Source organism: Gossypium arboreum, chromosome 7 (assembly GCF_025698485.1).
Source record: "Gossypium arboreum isolate Shixiya-1 chromosome 7, ASM2569848v2, whole genome shotgun sequence".
Taxonomy (NCBI): Eukaryota; Viridiplantae; Streptophyta; class Magnoliopsida; order Malvales; family Malvaceae; genus Gossypium; species Gossypium arboreum.
The window spans coordinates 98,817,297-98,841,959 of record NC_069076.1 but is presented as its reverse complement, the minus strand read 5'-3'; the positions used below and the strand labels follow the sequence as shown (position 1 = coordinate 98,841,959).

Genomic DNA, 24,663 nt, shown 5'->3' with positions numbered 1-24,663 from the left:
TTTGTTTTATGTTTGAAGATTTATATGGCATGTATAGAGTTTGAATGAATTGAAGTAAAGATGTTATAAACTAGTTAACAATATTTGTACTAAAATAGTTTTCGTAAGTAGCAGTAGTTTGACTTTGAAAAATCACTAAAAATAGTAGAAATGGAATTAAATAATGAATAAATTATGGAATCGAATCTCGATGAGTCTATTTTCATATGGAAGAAGCAAAACAGGTATATGAGCTATATTTTATGAGATGTTTAAATTTTTCGAAACAGGGGCGAGCAATTTCTGGATCCCCTGTTCTGACTTTGGAAATTCACCATAAATTTTACAAAGATAATTAGAAGTCATACTTTATATATACAGATTCCTTATTGAGTCTAGTTTTATTAGAGACAAACATCATAGTCATTGAAGCTCTGTACAGAGAGATATCTGATTCGTAATACACAAAGGTCAGAGTAGTCAATTTTAAATAATAAACTGTACTAATTGGCTTGACCAAAATTCTAGAAAAAATTGGTAAGTAGATATATGAGTATAAATTCAGAGAAAATTTACGGATTTGGATTTGAGTTTTATAACTCGAGATATGAATTATTTAGCAACTATGACACAGTTGGACAACTTATGCGGAAAGTGTGATATAAATTGTTTGAATTTGTTTAAGTGCTCAAATAAGTTTAGTAATGGCTCGTGCTCGACTCCGGCGACGGTCTCAGGTAAAGGGGGCGTTACAATCCGCCTCCTTGACCCTTAACTGATGATATCCAGATCGGAGGTTGATCTTAGAAAATACAGAAGCTCCTCTAAGCTGGTCGAACAGATCGTCAATCCTTGGCAGTGGATATTTATTATTAATCGTCAGTTTGTTCAACTGGAGATAATCAATGCACATCCGCATCGTACCATCATTCTTTTTCACGAATAGAACCGGTGCTCCCCATGGAGACATGCTTGGCCTAATGAAGCCCCTATCCAACAACTCTTAAATTTGAGTCTTTAACTCCACTAACTCCTTCGGTGCCATCTTATACGGTGCGATGGACACAGGCGCCGTTCTAGGCAACAAATCTATTCCAAACTCAACTTCTCGGTTCGGAGGCAATCTTGGAAGCTCCTCCAGAAAAATATCTTGGAACTCCTTTACGGTCCTAACCTTATCCACTGTCAGTCCTTCCTCTTCCGACTGACTTACAAATGCCAAATAGGCCTCACAACCTTTCCGAATCCACTTCTTGGCTCTTACTGTCGACACCACATTGGACAAATAATCCCTTCGCTCGCCTATCATCATAACCTCCTCACCCTCCGTGGTCCTTAACACCATTCGTTTTGCAGCACAATCCAAAGTCGCCCTATGCTTAACAAGCCAGTCCATCCCCAGAATGAGGTCAAACTCTCCGAACGGTAACTCCATCAGATCTCCAGGGAAAATCCTACCTTGAGTTTCTAAGGGTACATCCCTATACAGTTGTCTACCCTAACTGAGTGACCCAAAGGACTTAGTACAGATACCCCACTCACAATCTCCTCAGAGAAGTCCAAGTTGTCCATAATCCGTTCTGTGGCCTCCAACTAATATTTCGCCACATTCGGGGCTATACCAGACACGTCCCTAAAGATCTCCGTCCGTGAGCCCGAAGTCATTCAGAAATAGATCCCCGAACTCCATTGCCCGTACTTGCCCTGGTAACCCTTTCTAGAACACGAAGCATTGCCTGTGACAGGGCATCTTCCTCGGCACCGCGGTCATGAGACTCTACCTCTGTTGCCGGTAGTGCCGGTGCATCCACCGCTGGCATATGTCTCGAAGACGAAGATCTCGCTCGAGCACTTTCTCGGCTCCGTCCACGGCCTCTTATACTCATATCGTATTATTTTGATTACGAATTTTTATGCATCAATTAATATTCCAGTGTTTATTACAGATGTTTTATGAATTAGACAGTAGTTCAGAGTTTGTTTTCACAGAATCGAAGTCTAGCTACAGTTTCAGTTTCTTATCAGATTTTCCTATGGTTTCAGTATCATCCTATCTAGAGTATCCTAATAGGGTTTGATGCAGACAGATAATTAGGAAAATATTCGAAAAGTTCGAGTAATACTTACAGACTTGGTAGGAGATTGAATGCCACCTTCTAAAGATTTAAATTTTGAAAATCGAGTTTTCGCATTCTTTATAAAATTTTTGCTTTCGAAAATCTTTGTTTTTGTAAACCCATTCCACAGCCGAGTTGTTGTAACCTAGGCTCTGATACCACTAAATGTAGTACCCCAAACCCGACCCAGACGTTATGGCCGGATCCGACATGCCACATCGAAGCGTTCGAAATATTTTATATTGTTGATCCAGAAAAACCTACTTAGTGTTTTAAAAGATAATTTCATTATAGGTTAAAGTGAATGAAAGCATTATAGGTTAAAGTGAATGGAAGCTGTGCACCAGGTAGGAAACCGGAAAAGAGGAGGTTAGTCTATCGGACTACTTAAGTACCAAGCTCCCTTCGGATCTAATCCTAGACATGCACACCGCCATTGCCACACCTTAACGTCATGTATATTTCTAGAAAACCAATTTGATTAAGTCATTTTTAGGAAAAGTGATTAATTTAAGAAAATACTTTCATTGCGGAAGCTTTGCTTGTTGTCGTGTTATTTTGAAATCAATTGTTGTTTTTTTTTTTGAAAACGCGCCCTAAAGCTATCCAATTTCAACAGTTAAAATAAGTAATACCTATCTTAGTAATACATATTAAAACCATCAAAAATAATTAAGCGGCCTTATTACATTTAAAAAACCCAAACCTCAACGTAAATAATAGGATGTCCAGTTCACCAGAAGAAAACCAAACTTTCGAGCGGGTGGCCATTCGAATTCCTCACGACTCCAAGCCCACTATGGTTGGGGATTTCTGCGTGGATGAAAATAAAGGGGTGAGTTTGGGAAACTTAGTGTGTAAGGAAAACCCATTTAAAGCCCAAGTCACTCAAGCCTATTGGGCGAAGCCCATTTAGGTAACAGTGGTCTTGGACTAGAGCCCTTTCAGATTACAATAAAGCGGGCCTTAGCCCCTTATTCAGATAATGATGATGGCCCATAGGCCCATTTCAAAATACATGCAACATCAATAACATATGCAAGCCCATTTGGGGAGACTATTCAACCCACCAACCACTACACTCCACCCGTACCAACCCTACACTCCATGTGGGGAATAGCTCAACCCACCCAGCCCAACACTCCACAGTTGCAGCCTTGCTGCTCAGTTAACAGTAAATTGAGGCAAAACCTCCAGTACGTGGACAAGCCACTTTCAGTACTTCCTCCGTCAATATCCTAATCCCATGCATCAGATAATAACAACATGGCATGCAGTAAATAACAACAGTTAAACATATATTAGGTCAATTTAACCCTAGGGGTATTTCGGTAATCTATCTATTAGGGGTAAAACTGTAAATTTTCCACTTTTAAAGGTATTTCAATAATTTATCTATTTTTGGGTTTTTCATGCATATTCCTACTTTCCACGTACTAACAGAATCACGTACCGATGGATCTTACCGAATTGGGCCCGTTGGCCCATCATTCCAATTTTGGCCCACTAAGCCCAAAAATATCGAGTGCACAGAAATCATGCACTTTGCAGTCCAAATTTTGCAGCTTACCAAAAACATTAATCGATTTATCTCACGAGCATTCGCACACTCGCAAATCTACAAAATACTGATTTTCGGCATTTCGGCTTTTCGACTTTTGCCGATCCAGACTAAGAAAGAGGGTGTTAGTTACACACCTGTTTGCGACGATATGCTGACGAGATCCACACACGAACCGCCTACAATTGGATTACTAACACGTTAATCTAACTATTCAAATACAAATTACGTATTAACCCCTTACAATATTCGGCCAACCACACCTACAGATCAGAGTAAGCTTATAAGAAATCAATAAGTAACTCATTAACAAATTTTTGTCAGTGTTTACCACATAATCATAATTTCATTGCAAGCTGTCTTCCTAAGCAACAGTCACTAAATCATTTATAACTGGAGCTACGAAACTCCAAATCAAGTGCCGTTAATTTTCCCTGAAAATAGACTCATATATCTTCTATCCATAAAATTTTCAGAATTTTTGGTTTAGTCAATCAATACCAGATTTTTCTCAAAGTTTCCCATGTTTTACTGTTTGACTAATCTGACCACTCTTCATTACGAATCAAATTTCTCATTGTACAGAATTCAAAATATGTTCTCATTTATTCCATTTGAAACTAGACTCATTAAGCTTTAATTACATAATTTATGCAGCTTCTAACTCATCTCCCACAATTTATAGTGATTTTCCAAAGTCACGTTACTGCTGCTGTCCCAAGCAGATTTATTACCAAATCACTCTTTCACACCTAACTTGCATGCTTGTTATTTAAACATGTATATCACCAATCAATCATCACATATCTATGATTTTTACTTAAGCATAATCTCCATTTCATCATTTTAAAGCACAACATGTTAGCCGATTTTTTCCTTTAGCATCTAAGGCACATGCATGCTCATTTGTTTGGCGCAACTTCACCTATCTTCCATTTTAATCAAAAGAACATGAAACAACAACCATTTCCTTCATTTTAATTCATGACTAAATGCTCACAACTCAACTAAAAACCAAAATATGCTTCAAGAGTTAAGGTAGAATCAAGAAGAACTCATGAACCTCAAAATAAAAGCAAACTACCATGAACTTACCTTCAATTTTCTTCCCCAAGTGACCGAACATTCAAGAGCTTTCTCCTCTCCTTTCTCTTCTCTAACTTTCGGCTATGATGAACAAAGATGGACAAAACTTTGTTCTTTTCACCCATTTTTCTTTTAATAAAATTTCATATTTCATCCATTTAATTCTTTAATACAAAAGACATGAAATGCCCATCATGAAACATTTACCTAAACCATTATCATGGAACATTTACCTAACCCATTATCAATTTGTACCATGAATTATGGATATCAAGTGCTCATATTGTCTACAACAACATGATGGCTGGCCACTTCATGTAAAATGGGAGGTTTGTCATGCAAATCCTCCTATTTTGCACTCCTATTTATTTGGCCACTTCAATTTAGCCTATAGCATTTTCAAACATTTTCATATAGGTTCTATTTCATAATTTCACCCCCTTTTTCTTATGGAACAAAAATTAACTAAAATTGCCGGGTTCTATCTTAAGCTTGGGCCTTCTAGAGGCCCACTAACATAATTAAACCTATGCCAACATTCACAGAATTCCCGAAAATTGGGGCGTTACAAGTTTGCATATATATTATGTAAGTATTTTGTTGTCTTCACAATTGTGATAGACAGATGATGGTGTTTATTGTCACTAAAACTCTATTGGCCACCAGCAGTTTCTCTTAAAAAGTGGGTGGCTCTTTGTCGGCTTCTTAATTTATTTTTGTTTTGAGAGTATTTTAAAATAATAAATGATTTCTTAAGCCGATTTGGACTCGTATTGCCTTAAGTTTTATATTTTTTTATTGTTTAATAAGTTTCTATTTTTAGAAATTTTGTTTGCTATTGTAGCACATTTTTTAGTCTTACTTGTACATGTAGTCTTGCCTCTTCAAATGATTTTAGGGATGGTTTTGTCGCCGTCCTCTCCAGTTTGGTAGATGCTCGGTTCTTTTGTTGATTTTCTTGTCGCCTTGGACCATCTAGGGCTGATTTCCTTAGTGTTAGTTGCTTACAATTACTTTAGATCTGTCATGTTTGAGTTATGACAGAATCAGTTGCGAACAGGCTATAATGTTCTATTAATACCGATATTAAAACCTTTGTTGTGTTAATAAAACTTGTCATTCACCATTGACAACATATATTTGTTATTTTTTCTTTTAATTGAATTGTATAAATGAATTTTCCTTTAAAAAAGTTTTAAAATTGTTTTGGTTTTCATGTTTCACAACTTAGAATTTTTAAATGGTTGTATAATAAAAGCTTTAAAACTAATAAAATATTAAGAAATAATTATTTGGTTAAAAAAATTAAGAAGATTTTTGTGCCGTATTAATATTATTGTAGTGAATAATGAAAAACATAATAATTAATTCATAATAAAGTAAGAAATTATGATAGATAAAACAATAATTATAAATTTCATCATTAAAATTTTTAAAAATATTGCCTAAGCTAATAATAAGAATAATTTTCTTTTGTATATTTTCAAGTACCATCATTATTGTAACATCAATTTTAGATTCCAAATTATATCAATTTTCCAAGTAAATTGCATGCTTTTAAAATTGCAAGCCTTTTGAAATAATATTATTAATTTACTTTTCTTGGAAATTTGGAATTAGTTTAAAATAAGAACAAATATTGCTACTCATTAAATATCAATAAATTAGTGTTTTAGTTACTCAACTTCAAAAAATTATAAAATAGTCATTAGACTATTTAAAAATTTTCAATTAAATCACTAAACTATTCAAGAGTTTTTTTAAAAACAAAAAACTGACTAACGAGTTCCAAACGATAATTCAACAATTGACCTGTGGATCAATACCCATCAACAAGTAAAAATAAATCCTTAGATTCAAATTAATTTGATGATTAGTTTTAAAGATAAAAAAAAAATACTTCAATTTTAATTCGTTGATTCGTAACATTCAAAATTATTTTATAAAAAAAAAACTGAACTATAAAAGAGAAGGAACAGTTTTTTATTGGTGCAAGGAGTATGAATAAAAATGTTATACAACAATGACTCTAACTACCGATAACCTACATAAAAAATTTCAAATAGTTCAATGACTATTTTGTAACATTTTGAAGTTGAATGACCAATATATAAATTTATTAATAATTTAGTAACTCTAAGTGTAATTTAACCTTCGAGTTTTTACTAATTTCACCTGATGAATCTGTTTCTATTAGCAGTCCAATTGTTGGATCAACCGAGTTCCAAACTGAACCAACTTGTCCGATTTAACCTTTGCTTTCCCAACAAGCACTACTTTTAACTCTAACCTCGATCTCATCTCCTCTAAAGTTGCATTGTCGGATTAGTATAGTTGGCAACAATAGATGGTGGGGATGCTGGTTGAGAGCAGAACTCGAACCAATCACCATTGCAAAAATTTCCCATTCATTTCCTCACATCAATTTCTTGAATACGACTTCGGAGTTCGATTATTCCAACAAAGCTATTCTCAAACAATGGTCTAGAGGCTTGAATCATTCTCACTAGGACTAAGATTAGAGACAACACAACTTCAAATCCGTCATTCTAAATAACTAATTGTAGATTAACTGATAATTCTCCAATTTTAAGCTGCTCAGACACTTCATTAAGTTTTCGATACATCGGATGAGAATATAACACTCTAAATATAAGGAAAAACCAAACATATCTGTCAGATGCTTACACTTGAGTTCGAGTAACAAAGTGTACGTTGCCTAAAACCAAGTAAAAATATCATGAAAGTCCTTGTACTAGAAGCTAGATTGTGTTTGCCTCCTCTACTAAAAAAATGAACAAATTAGCCCATGTACGTTGTACCAAAGAATAAACTGATCTTTTTGTTAAAATTTCCATCCATTTTTACGGTTAAAAACTAGATTTTGTACATCAATATGAGATACACATGGCACACCATGTCAGTGTCTAATTATTCTATCAATCACATCAGTTTTTAACAGCATAAATGGATGAAACTTTTAACATTAATGATCAATTTACTTTTTGATCTAATGTATAGAGACTAATTTACTCATTTTTTTAGCAGAGAGGACAAAATCTAGTCTGACTCCTACTACAGAGGCCTCCATGATACCTTTACCCCCAAAACTTCCAATGCACATTCAGCAAAGACCATCTTCATTCCTACTCAAAGATTCAATAGGCATTGGTCCTTGTTGATAACAAAATCTAAACATCCCTATAGCTTAGCATAAACACATTTCATCAAAAGTTGACAACAAAATATCATATAAACTTCATATTATGAAAAGCATAGTGAGTGAGATCCATATAAAGAAATAAGACCATAATATGAAATATATCAGAATAACAACAACAATATTTGAGAATTATATAAACTTCTGACTCTTTCCCTATGAACATCTACACATCCTTACCATAGCAACAGCCAGTCCATTCAAAAGTCAATAATTTGACAACAGAATATCAGTAACACAAAGAACATATGTAAATCAAAGCAAGTAAGATTCGTATATAGAATAAGACAAACTTGAGACCCTTATTACGAAAAATATAAGACAATCTTCGAGAATGATTTTGCTAATATACTCTTGTTTCTCTTTCCTAGTGAACATCTAAACATGCTTATCATAGCAACACTAATTTCATTCAAATGTTGATAATTTGACAGCAGAATATCACTGACAGTAAAAATACCACGGGAGGCTCCTATTCTAGGAATTAAATTATATTTTGCCCCCCTACCAAAAAAAAAAGGGCAAATTAGTCATGTATGTTAGATCAAATAACAAATTGGTCATTTCTATTAAAACATTTATCGCTTTTTACTATTAAAAACTGACGTGGCTAACAAAATTATAATATAGTTACACATGGCATCCATGGGTACCTCATGTTGAAGCATAAGGGCCAGTTTTTAACAATAAAAATGAATAAAATTTTTAACAAAATGACTAGTTTGCTCTTTGTTCTAACCTGTACGGATGCAATCTGAGCTATAGTACAAGGCCTCCATGATACTTTTACCTATCATTGACACAATGAATATATGCAAATCTACACATCCTTACCATAGCAACATCAAGTTCATTCAAAAGTTGAAAAATTGACAACAGAATATCATTGTCACATACATGTAAATCAACTCGAGACCCTCATATTATGGAAAAACATTAGAAAACAACAATATTTGAGCATCATTTTGCCTTATATACACTTGTTCGTCTTCAACCCTAGTACTTTGTATGATAAAGAATAAATCTCACCAATAAACCACTTCCATAGTTATCCTATGACATAAAGCAAAGCTCCCAACACATATAGCCAACCAAGTGAACTCCTACCACAAAGCAAGCAAAGCTCTTGTTGATTTTCAAGATTCAATTCAGCTAATTTATTGTCAATCCATTCCATTCATCACATTCAAGTTTTGTTCACTAAAATCTGATAAAAATTTAATCCAACATCCATTAATTCCAAAATCTTTGAATATATGAAAAAAAATCAAAGGAAATAATACAACTTCCCCATGAAATTTTTGCCATAGGAAAAAAAGCCTATGTCTTTCTTCTCAGACGCTTCCTTAGCTTCTTGTACTTATGCTTATTCATCTTCTTCTTCCTCTTCTTCTTCACACTATCAGCCCAAATTTCAGTCTCTGTTGTCCCTTCTTCCACTTCCATTGCCATTAATGAATCAAACCAGGTTAAGCTAATGGGATTTAACAAATACCCAAAAGGGAAATTGGGGTAAAACTTCAAAGGTTCAGTAAAGTTGCCATCTTTTGGGGATTTAGGATCGAGGAAAAAACTTGGGCGGTTGAGGAAATCAGGTTTGGTTGATGCAAAATCATGGAGTTGATTGGGAATGAGCGAAGGAGTGAGTTTCGGGAGTGGGTTTTGAAGTTGTGGGGCATTGAAAGATAGGATGACTCTTTGAGTGGATCTGGTTTTGAAGAGTTTATGGATGAGATTCGCCATTGTAGCATAGAAGGAAGGTGAAAGAAGTGAACTTTGAACTCAAAAAGAGTGAGTTTGATGGCTGGCTCGAATCGGTCGTCAAAAAAGGTTTGAGGAAGAAGGGCGCTCGAGAGTTTTGGGGGTTTCTAAGGTTTAACATACTGTTCAAGAGATATAAAAAACGGTGCCGTATTGATTAAAAGGGGAAAAATAAGAGTGCCCTCACGCAGGATCGAACTACGGACCTTCAGTTTACAAGACTGACGCTCTACCACTGAGCTATAAGGGCTTCATATTTCATTTGTGAAATGCTGTTATTTATAATTCGTATATATTGTTTTTGTTTCAAAAGTGTTAGCTTCTTAACCTTCAAACAGTCTTTTAACAATTGGGAGCCATCCAGGTTCATCTCATCGATCTGTTGTTATTGGAATATCCAATCTTATAGTGAGTCAAGATTGAACATTGAATCCTTAAAGACATGATATTTCCGAACTCTACCACTCTTGCAAAGATGCATTGCACGAAGAGAATGTTCCAAGGATTCATCACAATCATTGCAAAGTGGACAATAACTCGTTGTGATAAAATTTTTACTCTAGTTTGTCTTTTCCACCAAAGAAAGAGAAGGATCTGTTAGATATTACCAGCCAAGAATCATGGGTCTTCAAGAAATTTCGAAGAGAAGCTCTGTGGTTGTTGCATCATATGCCCATGTGATTGCAGTATTATTCCTTATTCCTAGCTCATACGTCTTTTCCTAAATTACAGACATCCTTTCATGCCACTATTCCCTTCTAGATCCAAGAGTCAGAAGGTTTTGTTTTCATGGTTATAAGTTCCTGATGCCTTCAAAGTTTTAGCTATAGCTGTGTTGGGCACTGTCATAATCCTCTAGGTTTGTTTCACCAGTAGAGCTTCGTTCATCAAAATTGCATGTCAAATACATAACCACCCTCTCGTATAGGTCTACTCAATGTATTCCAACTACATAAAAGGCTTCCAGCATCAAATCAATCTTTATACAAATATAAAAGGGGCTTTAAAACAGGAGAACATCTAGAGGGGTAAGGCCGCAAGCGTCGCCTTCATAAGCATGAATCTTTCTCCTTGTGGCAGACATTCACAAACACAGCCTAACAGAGTAGCTTATCACCTAATCATAAAACACAATGGCTAAATTAAAAAACCCTAAATACACCAACGTAATGACTTATTTTCTTCATTTTATTATCCAAACGAAGACTATCTCAGTCAACAAACCAAAAAGTCATCCTTCTTTCCCTCTCCATTGTTCTACTTCTCCGTAATACACTAATAAGAACAACTCTTGCAGTCACTGGAGGATCAAATCAACTAAAGAAACAACAAGAACCCCTAAATCATACCCATAGTATTTGTACCCAAAAAAACCTCCTAACCGAATTGTCATTTGACTAAGAAGTTCTTAAGGCAGTCACTCTTTTGAGAAAAACAGTGACAATCTTATTTATGACCATTATATTTTATTAGACTAAGTAAGAATGTAGTGTAGTTTGATGGATTTCCTTACATGTGATATATTTTATTGAACTTTTTGAGAGTAAATTACTAATAATATCTATATTTAATCAAGTCTAAATTAATTAATTTTTTTAAATTATTTTTGACTAAGCAAAATTCACTTACTTTATATGTGATATATACCATGGTTCACTGTAACTCTATATAAACTGTTGGGATGGACCCGATTAAGCAACAAGTAAAAAAAATAGTGGAATAAATTGAGAAATTGAACACACAAATTTAACGTGAAAAAACCCCTCCAAAGACGATAAAAAACCAAGGGCAAAGATAATTTTACTATAATGGCAAAAGAATGAAGAGTACAAAAGATGGAGATAAAAACTAAACCCCAAAAACCCGAAAACAAAGAACCCTCAAAACGCCAACACAAATTTGACTAAATGTGTTATGAGTTCTAATATCTAATGGGTGTTTTTTCTAAGGTTGTAAAATAGCCTATTTATAGGCTAAATTCTTAGGTCAAATAATAATAAAATAGTCTAAATTAATCAGTGTTTGATTGAAATAAGTAAACAGAGTTTAACTGAAAGATTATTTCTCAAATTTGATTGAAAACAGGACTTATATTTAACAAATCTCCACATTGACTCATACTTCCACCAACGCCATCTTTGCCAAAGCCTGCCACGAGCCTATCTTGAATTATTCAGGGAATTAAATGAGTCAAATCTATGCTTAAAAACTGGAAGACTTCTAGCCTTCGACTTGTACACTACCAAATTAAAACTAACCCCGGTCTGATTTTCACGAACACAGTGCCCTAACTTTTCAAAACCTGCATCCAAAAGAGAACCTCTCTTCAACGAAACAGTTTTACATTTTCCCTCCTATGACAAGCTGCTCCAAACGAGTTGACTTCGACTCTATAACGGATGAGGAACGTCTAATTTCACCGATCACTGTAGAACCTTCCAGAATATAAAGACTACTAGTTATTTTGCCTTTTAACAAAATGAGAGCTCCACGAAATACTTTAATGCCACTCGACTCGATGTTGATTCTGCATCTTTTCAAGTCTAAAATACTGAAGGAGATGAGATTCTTTCGTAAATCAGGTACATACCTGACATCTGAGAATGTCCTAATCGTCCCATCGTGTATCATAATTTTAACAGTACCAATACCAATTACCTTATTAGATGAATCGTTTCCCTTGCGCACAACTCCACCTTCAACCGAACTGTATGTGGAGAATCATTCTCTAGTAGGACACATGTGGAAAGAACATTACGAATCTAAGATCTACTCGGACGTGAGCTTGGAGTTATCGCTTGTTGACACTAACAAGAAATCATCACTGCTTTCATTGGCCAAATTAGCACCAGCTACATCTTACTCGTTACTCTCAGCAGCTCTTTTATTTCGTAGTTTATAAAAATCTGCTTTGACGTGACCTAACTTTTTACAATATGACACATTTTGTCTCGTTTCTTTGATGCTATCAAAACGGAAGCTTGCCTATCTGCCTTGCTATCTAAATAAAACTTATTGTCGAGTTTGTCTCTACTCAACAAATGACCATGCACATCTTCGAATGAGAGTTTGTCTCTGTCATAAATCAGGGTCTCCTTGAAAGACTTGTATGAAGGGGGTAAAAAGCACAATAATAGCATAGCTTGATCATCATCATCAATATGAACCTCAACATTCTTTAAATCATTTAAAAGAATAATGAATTGACTGATGTGATCTCTAAGAAGCTCACCTTCGTTCATGCGAAACGTAAATAGACATTGTTTCAACACTAAACGGTTAGCTAGAGACTTAGTCGCATAAAGAGTTTCTAACCTTTTCTACAATGTGGATGAGGTTTTCTCCATCAATACCTCCTGCAATACCGTATTCACGAGGCACAACTGGATTGCAGACAAGGCCTTTTCATCAAACTCTTCCCATTCTGTTTGATTTAGATTCCCAGGCTTTTTTCCGGTAAAAACCTTTTTCAAGCTGGTTTGAATTAGAATTGCCATCATCCGAACTTGCCACATATTGAAATTTGTCTCACCATTGAACTTCTCAATTTCAAACATTGTTGCTGTCATCTCTGAATGAGTTGATCCATGAAACTTGAATTAGCTCTGATACCACTTGTTAGAATCAACCCGATTAAGGAACAAGTAAAAAAAATAGTAAAATAAATTGAGAAATTGAACACAAAAATTTAACGTGGAAAAACCCCTCCAAATACAATAAAAAACCACGGGAAAAGATAAATTTACTATAATGGTAAAAGAACGAATACTACAAAAGACGGAGATAAAAACTAAACCCCGAAAATAAAGAACCCTCAAAACGTCAACACAAATTTGACTAAATGTGCCATGAGTTCTAATAGCTAATGGGTGTTTTTTTTCTAAGGTTGTAAAAGAGCCTATTTATAGGCTAAATTCATAGGTCAAATAATAATAAAATAATCTAAACTAATCAGTGTTTAATTGAAACAAGTAAACAGAGTTTAACTAAAAGATTATTTCTCAAATTTGACTGAAAATAGGAGTCATATTTAACACAAACCTTAAAAAACCTATTATCATCCTTTCTATCCTTTTAAGAGTGGTGAGTATTTTTCTATTGTAATCTATTATTGATTCTTGCTCTAGTTTTATAATTAAAAAGTTTGTTGAATCCTGTGAGATATGTTATACGTAAAATATCTTTAAGGATAATGTCCAACACACCTCAAACTATTAAACTCGTATTTTTACTTTATCAACTTAGTGCAATATTTTCCAAATAGCTAAAAATCCATAATAGCATACCAAAATTGTATCAGCTATATATAGGGGCGAAGCTAGAATAAATATTTAGGGGGTCGGATAAAATTTTAATTTTTTATAGTTTATATCTTTATAATTTGTAAAGGATTAAATCGAATTTTTATAATTTTAGGGAGGGCCAAAGTGTAATTTTGCCTTTACTAATTTAAAATTTTTAAAAAAATTTAACTGCCAAAAAAGCAAATTTACATTTTAGGGGGGACCGAGGCCCATTGCAACCCTCCTGGCTTCGCCCCTGGCTACATACATTCTTGTTGTTGATTGAGACTTTTCTTGTAACACCCCTAATCTATATCCGTCGCCGAAAAAGGGTTTCAAAGTATTACAGAAGTTTATCGATCAAACAGGCAGAATTCTCAAACATTTCATATCATCGAAACAAGTCAGCAAAGCATCATTATAATCCAAATTATAAAAATACCAAATCCAAATCAGTTTGCCTAGTTCACTTAAACTTAGAATTAAATTCACATGCACCTATCTAGATTTAGTTCAATTTACCATACCATAATATGGCTTCAAAAACAAACACATATTTATATGTATAAAACCAACCAATAGTAAACTTATAATCTCATTTACATTCAATTCACAACATAACTATTATTTATGTAACACCCTTTAACCCCAACCCGTCGCTGAAACAGGGTTACGAGGTATTACCAGAATTAAACACTAATAACGAACAACACCGAGTCATAAATCTACATTTCAATTTTAAATTTCTCAAATTCCACCTTTAAGATTCTAATATGGACCTACAAGGCCCAAATATACTTAGGAAGTGTTTTGAGATGAAACCGGGAACTTTGGAAACTTTTTCTTGATAATAGGGGCACACGCTCGTGTGGCCTGGGACATGCCCATGTGGCCTGCTCGTGGGGCCAGCCCGTGGACAGATCTGACTTTCTCACACGGTCGTGGGACTAACCTGTGGGCAATTCTGACTTTGCCACACGACCTGGGCACATGCCATGTGACTTGGTCGTGTGAAAACATGATTTTTCACCATTTTAAAGCTATTTTCACATATTAAACACATTTAATTCATGCCCAATACATTGACTTATAAATCTTGATCAAATAACATTCATCTATTCATTTCAAATACTTCTTAAAAGTTACAAATTACTTACACCCAAAACATAAATATACTTAAGTGACTAACAAAACCTAATACATGCCACACTTCTAAAAGATAAATTCATCACCAAAAATTAAGTTGAGGTCGGGATTGACTCGGATGCTACACCAAACTTCAACTTTACCTAGCCTGCGCACGGAAACAAACCGTACGTTGAGTAGTGGAAATACTCAGTGGTATTACCATAATTCAAATTATAGCAAATATAAAATACTATAAACATGCATAATTAATTAACAAATCATACATATAATTCATACCAAGTTATCATATTTCTATTGTATCATTTTCATTATTTGATTTAATATTTCATCAATAAGATTACCAATTATTCATGAACCTTTGGTTCATCTCTCAATCACATACGAATATCCAATTCACATTCAAGTATGAATAATTCATGAGCCTTGGTTTTATGCTTTCAATCTCATAGCTCAAATTGTATTTCTCATTTCATCTTATAATATCACTTTCTCATTTCATTTAATAATTTAATTTATCAATTTCATTTAATTTTTTCTCTTTACATATATTTCCCCTTATCGAAACCATTTTTTAAAGGGATGTTTGAAAAATGGGGATCAACTTTTGAAAAACGAAAACGGGAGTCGCCACCAACCTTTTTATGTGTGATTGGATCACCTTATAAAACTTTTTAGTCGACTAAAATTAAGAAAACAGGTTCGGGAGTCGGTTACGTACGAGGAAGGATTAGCACCCTCGCAACGCCCAAAATTGGTACCAAATTGAATAGTTTTCTGTCTTAATGTCAAAAATTTGAAAGGATTTAAAAATAGGATCCCTTTTTTAAAACCGGAATTATTTAAGTTGAAAAATCGAGATTTCATAGCTTCGAAAGAATACAAATATCCCATCCAGCATGATAAGACACGATATTCTTAAACTCTCGTAACTGAAATCATCTCGTGATTTACAAAATCTATTTAGAAGGATACTTTAGGCATTTAGACAAACGGGAAATTGCAACCCAGCATGTTAGGGCACTATTTCCCGAATTCCTAAATACAAAAAATATTGCCTCATTTTAGAAAAACTTTTGGATAAAATATGAAAATTAAATGAAATATATATTTTTTAAAATAATGATTTGAGTAAAATTTTAAAAATAATTTATTAAGAATAATACTAAAAAATTATTAAAAATGAAAGAGTTTGATATGATACTAAAATTATTAAAAAATTAAAATATATAAAAAAATCGGGAAATATGGATTAAATCAAAATAAAAGGGTTGAAAAACGAAGATGAACAAAGAATAAAATAAGAACAAACCGTAGAAAATAAGAACGTAAGAGGGAGAGAAATTTGAGTGAAAGCTCTCAAAAATTTTTATTGTTTCCTAAAACTCCAGTGTGTTTACAATGAAGGGAGAGGCCTCTATTTATAGTTGAACCTCCTTAAATCCAACGGTACAGATCAATTACATCAACAGTTAAGATTAAAAGGTATCTACAAATTAAATCTCTAAGATTACAAAATCATATCTTCTAAGATTGCATATCATATCTAAGATTGCATATCATTGAAGATTATATTTCCATATGAGTCAAGCTTTTAGATGGACCTTAAATCTTTTCAAGTAATGGGCCATTCCGATCGGGCCAAATTATATTTGTAATTCTGGACTGAACTTGGACTTCATTTTTTTTTTGGGTTTATTATTTTTGTTTTTGGACTTATTTCTGGGCCCGGGCAAAATTGAGTGTCTCATTGCCCTCTTTGCTCATTGCTGTGTAACAGGAATAGAGCAAAGACTATAAAAGGACCAATTTTGCCTGGGCTCGCCGAGTCTTGAGTTCTTGATCTTTGATCTTCTTTAAATGGCCTCTTGACGGCTTCAATCTGCTTTACTACAACTCAGGAAGGCGATATCTACTATCTTTGATCTGCTCCCCGTCTAATACAGAGACGCCAAATCTGTTATCTTCGATCTGCTCACCGTCTAATACAGAGACGCCAAATCTGCTTCTTCAATCTGCTCCCCGTCTAATACAGAGATGCCAAATCTGTTATCTCCTATTTGCTCTCCGTCTGATATAGAGATGCCAAATCTGTCATCTTGGATCTATTTCGATGTAAACACATGAAGGTCAGATCTGCTATGTCTTCGATCTGCTCCCCGTCTAATACAGAGATACCAAATCATCTTGGATCTGCTTTAATGAAGGTCCAATCTGTTATGTCTTTGATCTACTTCCCGTCTAATACAGAGATGCCAAATCATCTTGGATCTGCTTCAATGAAGGTCAGATCTGCTGTGTCTTCGATCTGCTCCCCGTCTAATACAGAGATGCCAAATCATCTTGGATCTGCTTCAATAAAGGTCAGATTTGCTATGTTTTCGATCTGTTCTCTGTCTAATATAGAGATGCCAAATCTGTTTCTTCGATTTGTTCTCTGATAGTACAGAGATGCCAAATCATCTTAGATCTGCTTCAGTGTAAACACGTGAAAACCAAATCTGCTATGTCTTCGATCTGCTCCTTGTAAACGCAATGATGCCAAATCATCTTGGATCTACTTCGATGTGAAAACATCCAAAGGTTAGATCTGCTATGTCTTCGATCTGCTCTTCATCGAATAGTACAGAGATGTTAAATCATCTTGGATCTGCTTCAGCGTAAACACTTGAAGGTCAAATCTGCTATGCTTTAGCCTGTTACCCTACTACTTAGGGGGTAAAGGCTCATTAATCTTCATTGTCCCTTGAAGGACATAACCTGTATAATGTGTATGAGTTCATGCCTAATGATTAGGATGCTATGATCGAAGTGAGTCAAACACTCCTAATTAAACCTGTTATAATGCAAAATGTTTATGAATATGACCCCTATTCCAGACGTCACCACTCATTCTTTCGTCGAAGTTTATCCTTATTTCTCTCGAAGTATCATTCCTACTCAGCTTGTGGGTTTGTATCATTCTTCAAACGCTATGACCCACCAAAAATGCTTATAAGATGATCCTCTCTTAGGATCGAATCGTTTGATTTGTCCAATCGTCATTTTAGACTAAAGAAAAAATTTTCTCGAGTTCTTTCAAACCTCACTTACGTGAATTCTTAGAACAATTGTTCTGTTTTAGTTTCTTGTATTATCTAGAAATTTCCAGAGTAATAAGCAAAACTTCATTTGTGAAAATTATTTAGTTCATCTATCATTATTTTAATGCAACATACTTTAAGAATAATGGAAGATGAATTTAATCTTGAGAATAATTAGATTTGAATGAATTTTGTCAAATATACAAAGGGAATTAATCTGATAGCTTATATTTGAAGAGAATCTAAAGATAGCAAACAGGACAGAAGTTAGATGCCCTAAATATCGCCGCTCGAGCGTCTATACACCAGCTTCATGAAGACTTTCTTGAGTTCAACATGTGTTTAAAATATCAAAGTACTTTGTTGATGCCCCGATATGCAACACGCTTCACCGTTTGTTGAATCAGATATAGCAAGATTACCGTGTGCTCTTCAAAATTTAAGCTGGCTTTTCGGGTTTTCAACTCAAAACCTCTTTGGTCACAAGGCGCCCTTTGCGGTTTTCACCTTGGCCCCTCTATATATATATATTGTTTTCGAAAACTGAAGGTGCCCTTTGCGGGTTTTCACCCTGAATTCATCTCTCCTTTAGACAAAGTACTTTTTGACTGAGTCTGAATTCACTGGATTGGGTAAACTCTTCCCATCCATTTCCATTAAGATCAATGCACCCCCAGAGAAGGCATTCTTTACGACATACGGCCCTTTCCAATTCGGCATCCATTTTTCTCTAAAGTCCTTCTGAATAGGAAGGATCTTTTTCAGTACAAGATCCCCCTCGTGAAATTCTTTTTGACGAACTTTCTTATCATAAGCTCGCATCATTCGCTTCTGATACATCTAGCCATGGCGAATAGCTTTTAGCCTCTTTTCTTCAATCAAGTTTAATTGGTCATACCGGGATTGAATCCATTCTGCTTCATCTAGTTTTATCTCTGACAAAATTCGGAGAGAAGGTATTTCTACTTCAATAGGTAGCACTGCCTCTATTCCATATACCAGCGAAAAAAGGGTTGCCCCAATAGAAGTTCTGATGGATGTTCGATAAGCTAAGAGTGCAAATGGTAGTTTCTCATGCCAATCTCTATAGGTTTCAGTCGTTTTCCCCACTATCCTCTTGATGTTCTTATTGGCTGCCTCTATTGCCCCATTCATTTTTGGGCGATACAGAGAAGAGTTATGATGCTTAATCTTGAACTGACTGCAAACTTCTGCTATTGTTTTGTTGTTCAACTTCAATGCATTATCTGATATGATCCTTTCAGGCATCCCGTACCGACAGATGATCTCTTTCTTCAAGAATCGACTTACAGCTGACTTAGTAACATTTGCATTAAGAAGCAGCCTCTACCCACTTCGTGAAGTAATCAATAACCACAAAAATAAAGCGATGTCCATTTGAAGCATTTGGTGATATTGACCCAATAACATCTATGCCCCACATGGAAAAAGGCCATGGAGAAGTCATAACATGTAGAGGTAAAGGTGGTGCATGAACCTTGTCTCCATAAATCTGACATTTATGACATTTCTTGGCGTAATTGATACAATCCCCTTCCATAGTAGACCAATAATATCCAAACCTCATGATTTGTCTAGCCATCGTGAAACCATTAGCATGCGTCCCACAAACACCCTCGTGAACTTCTTTCAAGATTAACTTAACTTCCACGGCGTCAACACATCTCAACAGTACTTGGTCATTTCTTTAGCCCAAAGGGCATTACCTTGCAACAGAAAGTCCCCTACAAGGTTATGAAGGTGGTTTTGTCCATGTCTTCAGGATGCATCTTTATCTGATTGTACCCTGAAAAACCATTCATGAAGGAGAACAACGAATATCCCGCTGTGTTGTCTACCAAAGTGTCTATGTGAGGCAGAGGGAAATTATCTTTTGGGCTAGCTTTGTTCAGATCCCTGTAATCAACACACATTCGTACATTCCCATCCTTTTAGGAACTGGTACAATGTTAGATACTCATTCAGAATACTTCACCTCTTGTAAGAATCCTGCATCGAACTATTTTTTGACTTCATCCTTTATTTTTAATACGATATCTAGTCTCATTCTTCGCAACTTCTGTTGAACTGGTTTACAATCCTATCTTATTGGAAGACGATGCACCATAATATCAGTATTTAACCCTGGCATATCTTGATAGGACCATGCGAAGATATCCTTGAACTCACGTAACAACTTAATCGGTCATTGCCTTATATCATCAGCAATATGCGTGCCAATTTTCACCTATTTCCCTTCCTCTATGGCTACATTCTCTACTGCCTCTTTTTCATGTGGCATGATTTATTTCTCCTCCTATTTTACCATCTTCAAAAAATCTAGAGACACATCACAATCCTAGACATCTTCAAAATCTTGTAATTCCTCTAAACACATGTCTTGCTCACGAGAGAAATCAGGATTTGTAATATCAATGCTCATGTCATTGATATCTAGGGATCTGTGACGTATAAAGAATAAATGAATTTAAGAATGATTATTTATGTGCTATGAATGAAAGAATAAGAATTGCCAAAATTTAACGGAATATTGGTTGATAAAAATGAAACAATAATCGTTCAAATTGATAAAAGTTATGCTTTATTAAAAAATAATAGAAGATTGTAAGCCCATTTCACAAATGAAATCCTATTACTCTTAGGCTCTAGAGTAACAAGAATGTTTCAAGAATTACTTTGAAAAATTCTTAAAGACTACAGGAAGTTCCTCCACAGTCCAATTGTTCAGAGAGCTTCCCGGTTCGTAAGGGCGAATGCCCTTAAGGTTTCCTTGCTCTGATCCTTTGTTGTGTATAGCATTAATCTGATGACCTTCTTCTAAAAGTAACCCTCCTGATATAAAGGTTTGGGATATTGGAGGGAATGTCATCGGCTCTCACTCCACTTCTCTTCTATTAAAGCGCGCTTTTCTTCCCTCTTGGCGCTTCTCAACTTCCTTCCTCATTTGCTTATAGTCTGGCTTGAAGCCCAGACCAAAGCGATCTCTCTTCTCTTTTAGTTCTGGGATTTGAGTCCCTCTTTGAAGGTATTTTTCTAACCCCCTTCCTGGCAAGGCTCCCTTTCCCACTATCATTTGTAGAGCCATTCTCATGGCTCTTGCTATCTTTGGCGCCGATGGCTCACTCCCTTCTGAAATGAAGGTTGCATTCACAAATTCTAAAGAGCGAAAGGAACACTGAATAGACTCTTCGTTCGTCTCGACATAAGGGGCCTTTCTAGTGACTGCGGTTATAATATCCTCCTCCGCATTGATGGTTATTAACCGTCCATCCGTCACTAACTTTAATTTTAAGTGTAACGATGAGGGCACCGCTCCTGCTAAATGTATCCATGGCCTTCCAAATAAGCAATTGTAGGAGGGCTTGATATCCATCACCAAGAAGTCTATTTTGTATATATTCGGCCCAATTTCCAAGGGGATGTCAATCCTTCCCATCACCTTCCTTTCTGTACCGTCAAAGGCTCTTACCACATTTTGACCTGTCTTCATGTGAGAATTGTTAATGGGTAATCTGTTCAGAGTAGACAATGGTAGAACATTCAAAGTCGATCCATTATCGACGAGCACGCTTGGAAGTGTGTACACCTTACATCAAGTGGTGATGTGCAGGGCCTTTGTTGACCCCCTGCCCCCCGGTGGGATTTCATCATCATTAAAATAAATGAAATTATTCGCACTTATGTTATTCACCAGTCGGTCCAGCTTGTTAACGGATATGTCATGGGTGACATATGTTTCGTTGAGCACCTTCATCAATGCATCCCGATGCACCTCAGAACTCAGAAGTAAAGCCAAGACTGATATGCGAGCCGGCTGCTTACGCAATTGCTCGACCACGCTATACTTGCTATGTTTAAGGAACTTTAGAAATTCCCTAGCATCTTCCTCCTTTACTGGCTCCTTAATAGGTGCTTCAGCCTCTTTCTCCTTCTCTGTACTAACATTCTTTATTTTTGTGGGCTCCTCTCTGACGTCCACTGTATCATACCGCCTCCCACTCCATGTATGGGAACCCTTACCTTGAACTTCCTTAGAAGCACTTGCTATATCCTCTCTTTCCAGTATTAACATATGGCAGTTATAACTCCATGGTACTCTCTTGCTATTCTTATAAAGAAAGGAAACAGGTTTATGAATGATGACTTTCGGTACCGTCGGTATTTCAACTTCATTACTTCCTGTTAAAGAAATAATGATTCTTAGCCGGTTTTGATTCTTCGGTGCACCTTCTAATGTGCATATATGTCTCTCATTTGGCCCAGCTTCATAAAATCCTAGCTCCCTGTTGTCCATAAGGCTTTGTATCAATGCCTTAAACTCGTCGCATTCTTGAAGCTTATGCCTCTCTTCGGCATGGAACTCACAATAGTCCCATGCTCATTTATTCCTCTCTTTAGAGATTATTATCTCTCTTTTTACCATTTCTTCCCAAATCATCTTCATCGGCGTTCTCACCTCAGCCACGCCTTCTTTTATTCTCCTCTCACTGGTTTCACCAATGGTGTTCACTCATTGATTGCTATGATTTGGTAATGGGTTTTCAGTATTCAGGGTATTATCGAACTTCACTACCCCCATCTTAATAAGCCTTTCTACGGCCTTCTTAAAACCAGTACAGTTTTCAATTGAATGCCCCGGTATTCTAGCATGGTATTCGCATCTGGCGTTTACGTCATATCATTTAGGATATGGGGGCTTCAATGGCTTAAAGTGAAAATGAGCAATAAAATGTGCATCGTATAAGCTTTGATAGAGCTCACGATACGTCACGGGGATAGGTGTGAATTGCATCCTTTCAGAATTCTGCCTTGTACCTGACTCCTGCCTTTGAGAACACTGTTGCTCAACCACAGCTATTTTAGGTTGACCAACTGTGATTGCCCTCGTGTTAAAAGTGCTTGTGTTATTCACTTCACTATCCTTTCTCTTTTGGGCCGATCTTTTAGTTGTTTCCCCCTCAATTTTGCCACCCCTTATGGCATTCTCAATCATCTTTCCCGCTATGACTATATCCGTAAAGCTTTTGGTGGTGCTCCCAATCATGTGAGTGATGAATGGAGCATTTAGAGTGTTGATGAACAACATGGTAGTCTCCTTCTCCAACAACGGTGGTTGAACTTGCATTGCTACCTTTCTCCATCTCTGTGCATATTGCCTAAAATTTTCATTAAGCTTTTTCTCCATGTTTTGCAACGTGATCCTATCCGGAGTCATGTCAGTCACATGATTATACTGCTGCATGAAGGCCTGTGCAAGATCCCTCCATGAACTTATTCTGGCCCGGCTCAATTGATTATACCACTTGGCTGCTGCTCCAATTAAACTGTCTTGGAAACAATGAATCAACAATTGATCATTATTCACATACCCAGTCATCCTCCTACAGAACATTGTAATGTGGGCTTTTGGGCAAGTAGTCCCATTGTACTTTTCAAATTCTGGCATCTTGAATTTGTGAAGAAGCACGAAGTCTGGGACCAAGCTTAGATCTTTGGCATTAACCCTATGATGCCCATCAGTATTCTCTAAAGCCTTGAACTTTTCCTCCAACCATTTGCAGCGATCTTCCAACTGTCTTGCAGCCTCAATTCTTAGATCCTCTTTTTCAGCCATGTCTAAGTCAGGAATGACAGGATTTGTAGGATTGTCACCCAAATTGAATCCTGAACCAGTTGGGAAATTCGTAGGGATCCCAGTATCGACCGACCCTTGTTGGGGCCTTATAGTGACAGATGGCCTCCTAGGAAATGCCTCGGTTTGTGTAGGCACGTGGGGTGGGGTGAAACCTGGAGGATGATCCTCACCTTCCTCGCCAGTAATTGCCATGGGAGCCTTTCCCTTATCAGTGGCCCTCAGAAGATAGGCCATCTCAGCCATCATGTTCCTTTGTTCCTCCAACATTTGCTCCCTCATGTCGTTTTGCATCTTTGCCAATTGCTCTTGTAATTGGTCCTGCATGTCCTTCTGTGACTGTTCAAATCTTTGGTCCATGTTCTTAGTTTTTGTATGAGTTTCGTAGTGATGTGTTGCTTCCAGATTTTCTTTCTCTTACTCTCTTTCTCCCTATTAATTTTAACTAATTAGGGTATTTCTATAAACTTGAATGCATATGATACAATGAGATGCTATGAAATGCAAATGCATAAATGCAAAAAGATGTCGATTCTGATTCAATTTCATTTTAGAAAACGTTATTTAAGGAACAAAAATATTTTCATAAAACGGATTACAAATACGCTTTCACCCGTAGGCCTAGAGTCTTAACCCTATCTAATAACAATGTTAACTCTCGTCCTCTGTCTGACGATGACTCATACATTATACTCAGCGTTCTAGCTTGTACTGCCAAATCCTGCAAGTATTCAGCAACCTCTCGAATCTGAACTAAGGCTTCTCCCATGAGAT

At 36.0% G+C, this 24,663-nt stretch overlaps 1 protein-coding gene, 1 long non-coding RNA gene and 1 other non-coding gene across 3 annotated transcripts in view; 1 reads left to right on the top strand and 2 right to left on the bottom strand.

Annotated features, from left to right (window-relative positions):
- LOC128295213 (uncharacterized) overlaps window positions 1–24,663 on the top strand; it is a 38,228-nt gene that overhangs the window by 5,297 nt on the left and 8,268 nt on the right. The gene's annotated exons all lie outside the window — the stretch shown is intronic.
- LOC108481538 (uncharacterized) lies at window positions 9,090–9,851 on the bottom strand. Its single transcript, XM_017784658.2, has one exon. It carries the CDS (start codon window positions 9,704–9,706, stop codon window positions 9,284–9,286), a length of 423 nt encoding a protein of 140 aa, XP_017640147.1. The 5' UTR covers window positions 9,707–9,851; the 3' UTR covers window positions 9,090–9,283.
- On the bottom strand, window positions 9,903–9,974 carry TRNAT-UGU (transfer RNA threonine (anticodon UGU)). Its single transcript has one exon. It is a non-coding gene; the product is annotated as a tRNA-Thr (tRNA).

Excerpts from the sequence above, each read along its gene's own strand:
- LOC108481538 (XM_017784658.2), bottom strand. The coding sequence starts at position 9,706 with ATGGCGAATCTCATCCATAAACTCTTCAAAACCAGATCCACTCAAAGA.